Genomic DNA, 15,584 nt, shown 5'->3' with positions numbered 1-15,584 from the left:
GAAAAGGGAAGGTCTTCAGTAAGTGCCAAAAAAGATAATGCCAGTCTGATGTGTAGCAGAAGGGAATTCCAAAGGATAGGTGCCACCACACTAAAGGCCCAATTCCTATATGATATGAAACAGATCTTCTGATAAAATGATATCTGCAGGATGTCCTCTCCTACAAAGTGTATTAATTAGTCGAGTATATAAGGGATGAGATCATTGGTGGTATTTTAGCCAAATACTTCCAGACACTGCAAAATTGTCCCTAAACATCTGTGCATTTACCAGAATGTTAGTTAAATTTGTGGTGGTTGAAAAGGGGCTTATAAATATTTTAAATAAGTAAATAGTCAGTTTATTAAATAATTATGACCCCCTTCTGGGTCCTTCCCTATGTGAAATGGTAAGTATGTGCAACCCACCCATGAATATAGCTCTTCATTCATAGGAGAGTTACAGTTAGAAGGGAAGGATGGATGGATGTGGAGCAGGACTGTATCATCTTGAAATTATTATTCGAACAAACTTTAACCAGATTTACTGAATGCTGGTTTTGTGCGAAGAGTACTTCATGATTATTTGCGTTCTGTATTCTGGAATTATCCAGCTGCCCCATCCCTTCTTGAAAAAGAACTTGTTTCCAATATTCTATTTCCATAGTCACATTAAAATGTATCCTCATCCCTTGTAAAGTGTGATTCAAGGCCGTCTAGTAGAGTGAGGCACCATCTAGTAAAAAAGAAAAGAAAACAGCTGCTATTTCCATTGCAGCTGGATCTGAATTGGAATTTAGACCTTGGCCCAGGGAGATCTAGACAGGGACTTTGTTGTGGGGGTTAATGCTTCAACCCTTTGTCCCGCACCATGGTCCCAATCTGGATATTGCCCCCTGCCCTTGCTCTTTTCATTGGAATAAAAGCTCCCATTCGCAACAATGGGAACATTTCTTCTAATGCAAAAAGTAGGAGCAAGAGGCCCAGTCCAGATGAGGACTGCAGCAGGGGGCTGAGTATTAAATGCTTCTATCTGCCCCTCCACTCCCCGTGCTGGGGTTCTGATCTGAACTGGAGTCCCCATGTCTGCCATTTAGAAAAAGCTATTTACACAATTGCTAATTGCATGAATGGTGTCTTGTCTAGTTTGGTCATTTGAGCATTCCTGTAGATCCCCTCCTCGCAAATAATCATTATGCACTCTTTTCCACTGTGAATGCTCCAGTTTGAAGTTAAAATGAATTATATTTCCCCCTCTATTCTTCAAGTAAATTATATTTGTGATCTTTGGCCTTAACATGGAATTGCTAAATGCAGAAGAAAAGCTACATCTTCATCCTGAATAGCCTGGGAATACTTGACGATATGGCACCGTTAAAGTTAAACAGATGTTGACCTGCTCTGTGCCTTATGGGAATCTCCTTGTAAGTCACTTGAATATCCTGAAAAAAGAGTGAAATATATGTGTGATGAATCTGACTTATATGACCAACTTGACATGATTAGGGTTGTTTTCAGACAGGTGTTTATTGTGGGATTGGTGCTTCTCCTGAATGCAAGGTTGCTGTTGTTTGCAGTATGATATCACCATCATCAAAATGCTAGCCAATATTTTTCACCACATTTAGTCCAGATTTACCCTTTTGAAGAGAAATCCGATTAAGTTATATATATATAAAAGGCCTTGTTGTCACTGACCCATTTGCAATATCTCAATGACCTGTACATAAACCAATATTAAGCCCCCAGCTGGAAGCACCTTAGGGGTTGCTTGCCTAGACTGATTTGTGTAATGTGTCTGTCACCTAGACAACAAAAAATCTGATCTCCTGAAATTTCTTGTTGAAATATTAATATGCTTGTTACCAGGTAGGTTGCGCAGCTCTTGTGTGTTATGTTATTCTGGCCTTGCTTGGCTCTTAGTTGGCTTTTCACAAGCTCTAGCTTTTGCCAACTTGTAAGATCCTGATTGGTTTACATTCGTTTCTCTGTATGGAGACAGCCTTTTGTCCAATCCTGATGAAGTACATTTTTTGAAAAAGGGGTGGGCCAGGGCCTTTCTGCTTTGGTTCAGATTCATTCTTTCTTTATTATTCCTGATGCTTGCTCACAATGCCCATGGGTAGACTGGAGCTGCTCCAGAAACCATGCGTCTGTAATCATTTTGAAAGGGTAAGGACAAGCACTTTTGGAAATTAGTAACTAAAATATGTGCCTGGAGAGAAGTGGCAAATGCTGCAGGGTTCTGTCTTGGGTAGAGGGGATGTTCATCATATTTGCAGATGGCACCCAACAGGGAGGGGGAGTCGCTATAGAAGATAGAAACAAGATCCAATATGCTCTTGACAGGATGGAAAACTGGACTCAAATTACCAAAAATGCACCACTATAAGATGGGTGACTCCTGGCTTGACAGCAGTAGATATGAAAAAGATCTAGGTGTTTTAGCAGACGACAAGCTAAACATGAATTAGCAGTGCAATATGGTGGCTAAAAGGTGGGACGGTGTAAAAGCCGGAACGGAACAGAACAGGCCATGTAGTCATGTGGGACTGGTGAATTTGGGAGGTCTGGCTCATTGGGAAGTTGCCGTTCCCGGCTGTTTTATGTAAAAGCGTATTATTGCCCAGAACGGGTATTGGAACGTGGTTTTTGTGGAAGTTTTGTGTCTTATTGCATGAATCCCATGTAGTCATGTGGGACTGGTGAACTTGGGAGGTCTGGCTCGCTGGGAAGTCGCCGTTCCGGGCTGTTTCATTCCGTTCCGGAGGGCATTTTGGTTGTTAAAGTGTTAATAAAAATAATATCGGAATGGTTTTTGTTCCTAAATGTTGTTCTCAAGTGTCTGTAACACATCCCAGTGTTTTTGGCATCAATGTCTTTTATAAAGGGCCCATTCCGGCCTGTTCTGTTCTGTTCTGGCTTTTACACCGTCCCAAGGTAAATGTAGTTCTAGGGCACAATGACAGAAGTATAGTGGCCCTTTCATCAGCAATAATGGTACCACTCTGTTCTGCTTTGGTCAAATCTAACCTGGAGTCTGTGCCAGTTCTCGGTGAGTTTAAGAAGGACATTGACAAACTGGAACGTACCCAGAGGATGGTGAGGGGTGTGGAGACCAAGTCACGAGGAAAATTCGAAGGACTTGGGTGTGTTTAGCCTGGACAAATGATGACTAAGAGGCAATTTGATAGTAAACTTCCAACATTTGAAGGAATGTCATGGAAGAAGGAACAAATTTCTTTTCTGTTGCTCTGGAGGACAGAATGCGAGCCGAGCGGTTCAAATTACAAGAAAGGGTTTTTTAATGAAACACTAGGAAGCTCTTTCTAATTATATGAGCTGCTCAACAATGGAACAGGCTGCCTTGGAAATCGGTGGAGTATTCTTCATTAGAGGTTTTTAAGCAGAGGTTGGATGGTGACTTCTCAGGGATATCCTACATCAGTAGGGGGTTGGGCTTGATGAACTTTGAAGTCCTTTCCAACTCAATGATGCTATGTTTGTATACCATCTCTTTTTACCATCATGAGATGAAGAAAGTTTGCATTTCCACTACATTTAGAAAGACTTGTTTTTCTTTTTATGTTTCAAATCCTTGGTGATCTGAATTCCTGACAAACTTATTTTATCTAATACATTAATTAGCTGATGGATTTGGACATGGTCTGATACATTTAAATAAATATGAGCTGTGCTGCCCACTACTGGTAAATGCGTGTTTTGATTTTATGTGAGAAATTGTGGCACCCCCAAATGCTAGGAAATTATCAATAAGGAATTGCATGTGCTTGCTGATGTTCTCTGCCTACTGAATGTCGTACCGAGCTTTATTCCCTTCTCTTTTTGTGGTTTGTGAAAATAGCCACTCGTATGCGTATTTTGCCTTTGGATAAGTGGCTGACAGTTCTGGCTGGAGCAAATTAAACTGCTTAATAACACAGACGTACATTTGTCAGTGGTGGTTGGGTTTTGCAGCATGGTAAACTAATCCCTCAGGATGATTTAACCTATGTCTTTAGGGATTCATAAAAATTTAGCCTTTTCATATAATTTTAAGAAGTCAGTACAGAATATTTTATACCAACGTTATTAAGGTGGTTGCTAGTTTGCTAGAAGGGAGTCTCTTTCCATTCATTCCATCAGGATAATTCACTTGATTTAAACATAGTTCAAGACGTTTTGTCACCTATGGCATGAATAAAGATAATGGCTTTTATTAAAAAAAAACCCCATCTACAGTAGTTAGCTAATGTCCCAGTGCTGTTTGTGTTCTCATGAACATTGCTTTGTAGATGGTCACAGTGCTTATTTTTATACAATTAAGCTTTAACATAATTGTCACAGTCTGAATGTTGTTGCATTTCATTTCACTCTCACTGCAGTGCTTATATTTTTTCTCTCCACACCCATGTGTGTATGTGTGATACACACATTATACACATATTATACCTCCCGACTCAGATGCACTTACGAAAGTTTACACCAATTGGTTAGTCTTTATGTGACACAAGATTCTTTTTAACATTTTTGCTATCCTTCTGGAAATTGATTCATGAACAACACTGACTGTAGATAAGGTTTATATGTTTGTAGCTGCTGTTGCAGTCACACCCCAGAAGGAAATGTCTCCATCAATAAAATATATCATTGTCATGATTTATTTTCTGTGGCCCTGACTATCCATTTGCTCTTTGTTATGCCCTGATGTATGTGGAAAGCTTGGCACAGCCTGTTAAGCACACCAAACTGCATGAACTGAGTGATGTTTCTCTCTGAATCCAGTGCTAAATATCTTCATGTTAGTAAGATACCACCCAGAAGCACAGCTGAATATGCCTGTCTGCTAATCCTTTTTGCCTCCCTTGAATTGGCCTCTATGTGGTCTCCAGAAATATTCTTGGTTATTCTCTCAGCTGTGGAGCAGAGTGTCAGAAACAGCAGTCATCCTGCTGTGTTTTCCAGAAATGCAAAGTAAAGTGTGATAATAAAAGAGATTGGTCTTTATGATGCAAAGTAGGTTTTAAGGCTGCTGTGGCCTTTGATGTGAGAAATAATAACAATAATAATAATAATAATATTCAAAACCCCTTGCATTATCCAAATAGCTGAAAGCAGGAAGCACTATGATGATTGTTTGAATTTATTCTTTCAGTTAATATAACCAAGCACAATGCAATCATGATGTTTTCCTAATACAGTATAATAAACCATTTCAAATATTGAGAAATGCCAGCACTATAAAGTGTTTATGTAACAATGGTCTCCTGTGAAATATATTCAGTAGGGTGTACGCAAGGGGAAAAAATAATTTAGCTCCTCTCTTAATTTTTGTTATTAAATATTTTTGTTTATTAAAATTATATTATCTTTGTTACTAATTTGGAATTAGATTATTTCTGTGACTCTCATTCATTTTCCTTAGCTACCAAATTCATTTGGTCTTTTAATTTCTGTAAATTCAGTGCTTTACATGCTATTGGCATTACATTTTAAGATGTACTGCTTCTTTAAGGCATCAGACCTGCTCAAGTTTAGACAGATTGGGAAAAGGGTCTCTGCTGCAGAGATAATTTTTAAAAAGATATAAATTCAATAAGCTTCTTGCTACTTTCATTGAGAGACTCAACTGGTCTTCTCTGTTTTCAATCCAATGTGCTTGACATTTTCAGGTGTACTATTGCCCTTCCAAAGGACAAGACTTACCACATTTCAAGAAATGGATTGCCATTTGGGACTCATATGTTTGAATTTCCATTCATTTCTAAAACTAAAATGAATGAATGAGTTGAGTTTATTAATTTCATTTTTAAGAGAATTAAATTGATTTAAACCAATTTATGTCAATCCTATTGGGAATGACATGTTCATTTGTCTGATTGTCACCTGCTTTATTTATTTATATATAGTATCATCAATATGCATGGCACTTTTCAGATTAGCAAGAGGCTTCTGCCCCAAGGAATTTACAATATAAAAGTTGACATGAGGAGGCAACAAAGAGGCGAGAATGAGTATTATTCAGTTCAGTTACAGATATTTTGACTTCATTAAGAGGATGAGGATAAACCTAAGCAGTAACCACATCTGTAGGGCATATAACCAAGCAGCGAGGAGTATGTTGTAATCAATTTCATACACATATATGCAAGAAACTTGCCAAGCAGCAAAGCGTGATCCGTGACAACATGGGTCTTTGGTGGCTTGAGAACACTGATTAAAGCATGACTGAGTTGACAAATTGTGATTATTTTATTATGTGCTGTAATACCTGCCTCTAAAAGTTAACTAAATTGATAACAGACAGCTGCAAAGTCTTACTACATTCTAGACATTTACTTATTCACCATAAAAGAACACAGCTGCAGCCAATAACACTGGTGTTTCTTTGGTTTAAATGTATTAATGTAAGGAAAACTCAATAGAATCATTGTCGTGTGACTGCCTTTTTGTAAATACTCCTTGTTCCACCTTGATGTCTTGTCCCCCACTCCTTTTTTTTTCTCCTCTAGACACCCCTTCGCAGAGGGTACAGTTTATTCTCGGAACAGAAGATGATGATGAGGAACACATCCCTCACGACCTATTCACAGAGCTTGATGAACTTTGGTGGCGTGAAGGAGAAGATGCGGAGTGGAGGGAGACTGCCAGGTGAGCCTTGTTTTTGTTTAGTGTTTGATGTGCACTGAAGGAACCTGGTGGGACCTTTCAAAGACACAGAGAAGGCCAAAATGCCTATTAGTTAGGTTTAAGCCAAGCATGAAGTTTAAATTCATCATACATAACGAGTATTGCTATACACGTGTCTTTCTTCAAAGCCAGATGCTGTCATCTGGATTTAACTTTTTTTTTTAGGTCAGATCTTGGGGCCTAGATGAATTCAGATGGACTTTTGGGTGTCCGTTTTGACTGTCAACAATGGGAAACCAAAGATTTTTCTGGCTGCTTTACAGGACTGAGAAACGAAGCACCAGTTATGATGATAGAGCAATTAGGCCCCTTTTATTGTTGTGGATATCTTAACCAGAGGAGGCTTTTGCTCATTGTTTTCATAGCAACAAAGGCACACACTGACATGAAGAAAGCTAACTATTCCTCCCAGTGTTCAAGATGTGGTGGTGGCCTGATTCATACAAGCGGGAACTACTGCTCCATGGTCTGGTCCCATGGATGCTCCAGGAATGTCTGTATGGGGAGGGAAAAACATGGGGTGGGGATGACATTATTGGTTCCCAAACTTATTTGGGGTTTTATTATTTCATGGGACAAGATTACAGTCACCCATAAATATACGTGCTTATAATGTTGTTACACATGTGTGTATCCTGAGCAGAATGTTAAATGGAACCAAGTAAGAACTTAGCAATTATGGGTTGTATAATGTAGCACTGAGAAGATTGTTCTGTCAGTACAAGCAATTTTGCTTGCCTGATGAAATGATCTCCCTTCTCCTTCGGGGGGGGCATTGGTGTCATGGGGGGAGGATGGGGGGAAAGTCCCATTGTATTAGCAAGAATCTTTGTACTGCCTTCCTGCCTGCCTTCCAGAAGGAACCCAGGGTGGCAAACCCCCCCCACTAAAAACACTCTAAAACATCTTAAACACAGACTTTAAAATATATTAAAATAAAACTTCTTTAAAAATGTATTTTTTAAAAAAAAAAAAGCTTTAAATCATTTAAGCAATTCCAACACAGTTGCAGACTGGGATAAGGTCTCTACTTAAAAGGCTTGTTGAAAGAGGAAGGTCATCAGTAGGTGCTGAAAAGATAGCAGAGATGGTGCCTGTCTAATATTTAAGGGGAGGGAATTCCAAAGGGTAGGTGCCACTACACTAAAGGTCCACTTCCTATGGTGTGCGTAACAGACCTCCTGATAAGATGGTACCTGCAGGAGGCCCTCACCTGCAGAGTACAATGACTGGGTATATAAGGGGTAAGACAATCTTCCAGGTCTTGGTAATTCTTATAACAAATAACCCATATAGTAGGTATCCAGTACTATTATCATAATTCATATTGGAGAAAATGCTGAAATAAAGGCCAGCTATGCAACCAGCAACAAAGCATGGCTTATGAGCATGGTTTTTTGTGGCTAAGCCACTGGGTTGGGTTCAAACTATCCATGTGTATAAACTATGTAATAAACCATGGCTCAGCATTATGTGTGAACCATGCCATAGGGTTGTTTGCAGTGCTGTCCTTCCATTCACGGGAGGCTCTTGGATCGAGTGGAAGTTTCTGTGAATGAAAGAGGGAGGTGAGTTTTTAAAATTTCTCCCTTACTCTTGCTGCCGTCATGCCACTTTGCAGGCTGTTCAAGAACATCCCCAACCTGCTGGATCAGATTTTGTTTTCTGTGTGCCCAGGAGGTTGGAAAGACAAGCAGTGAAAATCGTCATCTCCTTTCATTCATGGAAGCCTTCTCTAGATCGAAGAGCCTTCCATGAAACAGGAAGACATAACTAGATGTAACTTAAAAGAGCAGAGCAGTGAAATTGCTGCTGGTCTGTCTGTCTAGCTATTTGTGTCTCTACCTTATTACATACACATGACTGACTTTTCAGTTCTCAAATGGAAAGAGCTGACAAAGCTTTTTTGCTTGCCTAGATGGTTGAAGTTTGAAGAAGATGTTGAAGATGGAGGAGAGAGGTGGAGTAAACCATACGTTGCCACTTTGTCACTTCATAGCTTGTTTGAGCTGAGAAGTTGTATCCTCAATGGCACTGTGCTGTTAGACATGAGAGCAAATTCTTTAGAAGAAATTGCAGGTAAGTGTGCATTTTACACAGTTCTATGTAGATGCCTCCTCCCCCCCCAAGCAAAACAAAAACAAAAACCCATCTTGCATAAGATGTGCTGCTTGATTATGGGATGGTAAACTGTTTTACACTCTAAGTAAAAAAAATCTCCAAGTACTCACATGCATTTCCCCCCAGGATGTTTTAGATTTAGCTGTGGTATTAATGATGGTCTTTCCGGTATTATCACCCAGGCACAGGGAGCTATCTCTTATAGACAGGGAAATTTAAGGGGGTGCAGCAGTTGTTGAAGGGAAGATACCAATTAGCTGAAAAAGAATAGGACTGAGGTTGTGATTCAGGAGAGGAGCTGAGTAAAGGCACTGTCTTTGTTCATTTCAAACATATTGATTGATTGACTTATAAATATATTTGTATACTAGTAATTTGTTGAAAACATCAAAGCTGTTTACAAATTAAAACAAACAAGCAAACAACCATACAATAAAAACATTAAAAATACAATAAAAACAAAGGCCAACTGTTGCAAAAAGGCAACTTCTTAATTGCCTTCATAAGCCTGATGGAACAGAAAGGTTTTCAGAAGGTGTTTAAAAGTTAAAACAGAAGGCGCCTGCTTGCATAGGTAGGTAGGGCCAGAAAAGTCACTGTGTTGAGAAGGTACGCTCTCTCTCTCTCTCTCTCTCTCTGTGTGTGTGTGTGTGTGTTTGAAAAGAGATCTCTGAATGAATGAATGAAAGAATGAATGAATTTTTTCCCCCTCTGAAGTCTTGGTGATAATATTTTGTATTAATGGAAGAAAATTCAAATACTTAAAACAAGTTTTTGTTTTAATCGTTATTTTTAAATGATTATTTTATACTGTTATGTAAACTGCTTAGAGATTTTATTATAAGTGGTATATAGATCTTGCTAAATAAAGTAAAACAAAATAATTTTATTAGGGGACTGCTTTAAGAACGGTATGAAGGGTGATAGATCTCACTACTACTTCCTATTATCTGATGCTACGTCCAATAGCTACAGTCAACATTCTCTTCGTATTACACTTGTGCCTCTTCATTGAAGCAACATGGTACTCTTTAGGTGACAGGATTCAATGCAAAGGCTACAAGTTACTGAACCTTATTTAAACAATGAGATCTCAGTAGTAGTCTTGACCAGAATACTAGAAGATGTGCCTTCTGTGGCCTTAAATAAACTACTTCTTGTATTTTCCCCATTATTTCAATTCAAATTGACAAATAGAAATGTTCTTTTTGATATTTCCATCTTTGGATACATTCTAGAATTGTCACATGGTCTGAATGCAGCCACTGAAATAACTCTTTGATTTTAACATATGCCATTTTTCTAGCTTGAATCACAGTTTTTGTTCCATTTTGGCTTACAGGGATACACTGATAAGTCATAGGTTGTGCATATTCTTTTTGTTGTGGACACACTCAAATTCAGTTTTATGAGCAAGATCCATATGTGTCACGCCAGTGGATGCAATGGGGTTTTCCTTCCTCACCTCTTGCTGCAGCCCTTTCCCAAATCTGCTCTGGAGGGCTCTCCAACCCTGTAGATTTTTTTTTTAAGGGGAGCAAGGGGTCTACAGGGAAAGGGGAAGCTAAAGCAAATATAAGGTGGAATCCAACTGCAACTATATAATATCCAACTATGTTTGCTTGCACTCAGGTGTGGGGAACCTTTGCCCCCCCAGATGTTACTGAACTGCAACTCCTCTCATTCCCGGCTATTGGGCATAGTTGTGTAATCCCTTGCAGGTTCTTAAGGGCCAAAACAAATGAATTTGGAAAGTTACAATGAATGACTTGTGAACTTTTTTTCTTTTTCAGAAGGAAACATAAAATTAAACATAACACAATCTTATATGGTTCTCAGCTCCCAAATACTTAAAAGATAATTGTCCATGAGTCTTTTTTTTTTTTTTTTTGCAAATACCTTTGCAGTCAACTGAAAATTATTTTCTTCACACTTAGGGAGATGAATCACTCTGTCCTATTGCTCTGAACCACTGCAGTTTCAGCTTGGCCAAGATAGTCCATAGGTTCAACAAGGCCCAATGATTAAATAATACATATACAAATAACCACCATTCAAAATTCCCCATGCCCCTCCCTACTTAGGTACTATATCGATATAGCTATGCACCTTAATCAAGGGGTTAAAGGCCAACTAAATACTAGCTTCCCCAGCAGCCACACCCAGGACCATCTTTCTGCTCTACTTAATGCCACCCACAAGACTAAACCAACTAAAACAAGATTGTGGGGGTTACATTTGCTATGGCTGATGGGAGTTGTAGTTCAGCAACATCTGGAGGGCCAAAGGTTTCTCACTCCTACTTTAGCTGACCTGCTTAGATCCTGATTTTCCTTTTCATTGCGTGAATGAAGCAATGTTCACATTCATAAAGGAGGAATTTCCTGTCTCTTCCTTTCTTCCACAGACTCCTGCATCCCTCAAAATACTGTCCTTGTGGTTGGAGGACTCTTGAGAGTGGTGTGGGAGGCTGCTGATGGAGAAGGGAGTTGGTGGAAATTGCTCTCTCCTTTATGTAATTTGGGGACCAACAGGATCCAATCCAATGTATTATTACATCAGTTTTCTGTGTTCATGAAATACTGTATCCTGGATTCTGTGGGTATATTGTATATTTCAGGATCTCTATTACATTCTGCGAAGCTTGCTTCAGTGATTGAAAATAACTTAATGAACATTTTGAAAGTATGTGGTTTATATGGATGCAAGCTATTTTTAAAAAGATTTTTATTTGTGCCATTTTATAAACGACTCAATAAAAAAGTAAGTGTTGCACATAAAACAGTAAAATAATAGTAAAAATAGTAAATGTCTTATAAAGAATTGCAAAACCTTAACATCTTACATTTTCAGTTTGTAAGAGTTTTCTTTTTGATCTTTCATGGAGATTATGTAAACAAAGTAATGCCACTGTTTTGTGCTTTCTAAAATAACCCCAAACTTTTATTGTTGGCCTATGTAGGACTCATTTTGTGTAATGAGATATTTATCTTATTTATCTAATAAACCTGTTACTGTTTTCCCCTTGCTCTTTTTCTCTCTTTCTCTACCCAGTCTTTTTTTAAACAGTTCCTTGCTGCTGTACTGGGATCAGTCTGAAATCCAAACTCATGTACAGGTTCTTAGGTTAATTCTGTGTATTGTAGCAACCTTTTCTTAATATTGGCATGAATACATTCTGCTTCCATTTGACCAGAAGAAATGTCTACACTTTTAATTTTTACCTCACTGAGTATATTTATTTTTGCCAAGAGATGCACAGTATGTGTCATCTACACATTATAGAATAAATGTTGATGCTATTTTTTTCTAATAAAGCTGCATTGACAGAACTGGCTCAAGTCTGAATTGCTGCAAAATCTACTACTTGAGTAATAACCCAAAATCTCATGTCTATAGAGCTGTTTCACTTAGCAATGAATACGCCAAGGCAGGAGCTACAGCTCCCATGAAGTCAGTATAAATCCAGCTTCCTTTGAACGCAGATAATTTCAGTACTCCTCTCCATCTACATTTTTATTTTCTTCTCTTTTCCTTGCACCAGGCATCAACAGCTATTAGGGATGGGAGAGGAATTTGATTCAGTTCACATGTAAAGGCAAATCTGTCGAATTCACCCTTTCTGAAACAATATGAGAACTGAAACACAGCCATCCTTCCAAATTTGCCCATATTATTATTAATTATTAATTATTTATTTGATTTATATCCTGCCCTTCTTCATAGTAGGAGCCCAGGGCAGTAAACAAAAGCAGTAAAAACACTTTAAAACATAATAAAAACAGACTTTAAAATATATTAAAACAAAACGTCTTTAAAAACATCTTAAAAAGCAATTCCAACACAAATGCAGACTGGGGTAAGGTCTCTACTTAAAAGGCTTGTTGAAAGAGGAAGGTCTTCAGTAGGCTGCGAAAAGATAACAAGAGATGGAGCCTGTCTGAAATTTAAGGGGAGGGAATTCCAAAGGGTAGGTGCCACTACACTAAAGGTCCATTTCCTATGTTGTGCAAAACGGACCTCCTTATCAGATGGTATCTGCAGGAGGCCCTCACCTGCAGAGTGCAGTGATCAACTGGGTATATAAGGGATGTGGCGGTCTTTCAGGTATCCTGGTCCCAAGCTGTATTGAGCTTTGTACACCAAAACTAGAACCTTTAACTTAGACCAGTAGCTAATAGGTTGCCAGTGCAATTCTTTCAGCAGCAGGGTGACATGTTGGTGATACCCTGCCTAAATGAGCAGTCTTTCTGCCTCATTTTGCACTAGCTGCAGCTTCCAGACCAACCTCAAGGGTAGCCCCACATAGAGTGCATTACAGTAATCCAACCTGGAGGTTACCAGTCCATGGACAACAGTGGTCAGGCTATCCTGGTTCAGAAACGGCCACAGCTATCTTACCAGCTGAAGCTGGTAAAAGGCACTCATAGCCATTGAAGTCATCTGGTCCTCTAGCAACAAAGTTGGATCTAGGAGCACCCCTAGACTATGGACCTGGTCTTTCAGAGGGAGTACGACCCCATCCAAAGCAGGCAACTAACCAATTATCGAAACTTGGGGGAACCCCCCCCCAGCATCTCCTCCTTGCTTTCCAATTTTGCGATGCAGCTCTCCAACCAACCAATGTTTACAAAGTTGGGGAGGAGGTGTGTGCATAAAAATGAATACATTAGTGAAAGGAAAAATATGTACATTAGTCAAAACTCCATACAAAAATGTAATTATTAGGAAAAAATCACACTTAAATGCTGATGAATTTTCATGAGCATTTTTTTCAAAATCTTGTAATTGCTGCAGCATTTAAGATTGGAAAAATTAGAAACTGAGAACTGAAATTGACAGATCTGTCCATCCTAGGAGCTGTTAGGCTTCATGTTTACCAGATTTCAAAAACCTAGTAATAAAATCAGATGGTGATAACTATATTCCCCAATTTCCTTTCTTACCTCTTATTTCCCCTTTGTGGTTGCATATCTGTTTTTTATTTTTGTTGTTGCTGCTGGAGGTTTTCATTAATAATTGTATGGAAAATGCAAGTAAATTTAAATGAAAGGAAAATAATTCATCTTCCCCAAGTTTTCATCCTCCAGATGTATAATAAAACCTTGAGTGATTTTGAAATGGTATGGTGCCATGGAGTGCTAGGTTGGGGAGGGTTGGGATTTTGGGATGCAGATGGCTTAAAGTCTCATACCAGGTTGAATGAGCATAGTACTGACTGCATATGGGGGGGGGAACAGAGAAAATCATCTGTTTACATGCTGATCAATTTAGAATCTGTGGTTTTTATAGTCCTTATTAGGAAGCAGGTCAGACCTTTGCTAGCATTATTAACTTGTTTACCCACAAGGTAACTCAGGATAGGCAGCTTTGTTTTTTTTAAAAAAAAACCTGTTACCTAGTCTACTCAGCCACATTGCCACACTGAATATAATGAATCTATAAGATTATCAGAGTTGTGCGGAACCACTGCTATAACCATTTGCAAGCTAGGTACAGGGCCAGGCACATCTGGAAGATCTTCACTTCTGATATGTTAAGATGATGTCTAGAAACCTGCTTTGGAAATGTTTCATTCTCGTGGATGATGAGAACATACGGACATCAACTGTTCCTGATCATCTGTTTGTTTCTTTGGTTAGCTTCTCTGTATATATATGTCAAGAGGCTGTCTTGAAGCTGTATCTTTTATTTGGCTGATTGAAGTCCTGTTTAGGTGTTCAATCTGAATATGTGAAGAGGCAGCAGGGCCATATGTACAAGCCCTGCCCACAACATCTCCATCCCTGCTGGAGACCTTTGTGAAGCTCTGAAGGGGGTTTCTAAGTGTGTTTGACTGAATGTACTTAGAAGTGTAACTGTGATCAGGAACTCTGAAATATCAGGGCTCCCAGTTGTGGGGAGGCTTCTAAGTGAGTGTGGATAGATTTGCAGCACAAATTGTGTTTTGATCATCTTTTCTATCCATGTACTCTTGTCCCAGGGAATAAGCAGAATGTAAGAAAATAATTTTTGGCAGTGTCTTGCATCCTCTGTATTCAAATATCTTGGTCAACAACAATGTTGGTGAGTGAGTGTGTTATCACCTTCATGTTCTACTTGTGGGCTTCCCAAAAGGTGGTTCTGGCTGGCCATTGTGGAAAACAGGATGCTGGACTAGAACAGGGCTTTGCATCTGACTGAGAAGGGCTCTTCCTTTATATGCTGTGTTATGACACAATTTCTGATGCTAAAAGTAGAGTAATGCAAGTGTGAGCAGACTTCTGATTTGCAGGATATGCTTTGTTCTTTCTACTTCTTCTAAAACTCTAGGATTCACCAAGTGAAGCTTGGTGCAAAATAGTAGCTTAGGGGGTCAGAGCTGGATGCAAAGTGGAATCGGGGGGCGGGGAACTAGTTGTTTATTGAACTTCATAAGCCATACATTGACTTGACCCACACCTGCAAGTACAAATCTACATCTAAATTGCTAAAAGCCAGGGATTCTAACATCCTAAGAAAAAGCAGTATTGTTGTTGCAATTGTTAAACAGCTGGGAGGCAGGAACCCTTGCGACTTACTGGTAAATCATCCCATGATCTACCAGTACACGCTGATGTACCATCTGCTCACCCTTGTCATAATGCACAATCTGTTGCTAATCCCTAAGTACAGCGGCCACCTTTTTGGAATTGCACACATGGCTGAAAGGAAAGATGTTATTGGGATTAAGTTAGTATGGTGCTTTTATATTGCTACAGGGCAGAGGGTGCCCAGGAGCCTATGTACTATAAGACAAAGAGAAATAACATGTTT

At 39.1% G+C, this 15,584-nt stretch overlaps 1 protein-coding gene across 8 annotated transcripts in view; it reads left to right on the top strand.

The window, feature by feature from the left end:
• The window catches only part of SLC4A10 (solute carrier family 4 member 10), a 307,201-nt gene that overhangs the window by 192,712 nt on the left and 98,905 nt on the right, over positions 1–15,584 (top strand). For all 8 annotated transcript variants that reach the window (XM_061608644.1, XM_061608641.1, XM_061608643.1 and 5 more), the window contains 2 exons: positions 6,491–6,629; positions 8,587–8,747. In XM_061608644.1, coding sequence (XP_061464628.1) covers positions 6,491–6,629; positions 8,587–8,747 — 300 coding nt within the window. The remainder of the gene's footprint in view (positions 1–6,490; positions 6,630–8,586; positions 8,748–15,584) is intronic.

This window comes from Rhineura floridana, chromosome 2, assembly GCF_030035675.1.
Source record: "Rhineura floridana isolate rRhiFlo1 chromosome 2, rRhiFlo1.hap2, whole genome shotgun sequence".
Classification (NCBI taxonomy): domain Eukaryota; kingdom Metazoa; phylum Chordata; class Lepidosauria; order Squamata; family Rhineuridae; genus Rhineura; species Rhineura floridana.
Note: the sequence above shows the minus strand (reverse complement) of the source record. Positions and strands in the feature narration are given on the sequence as shown.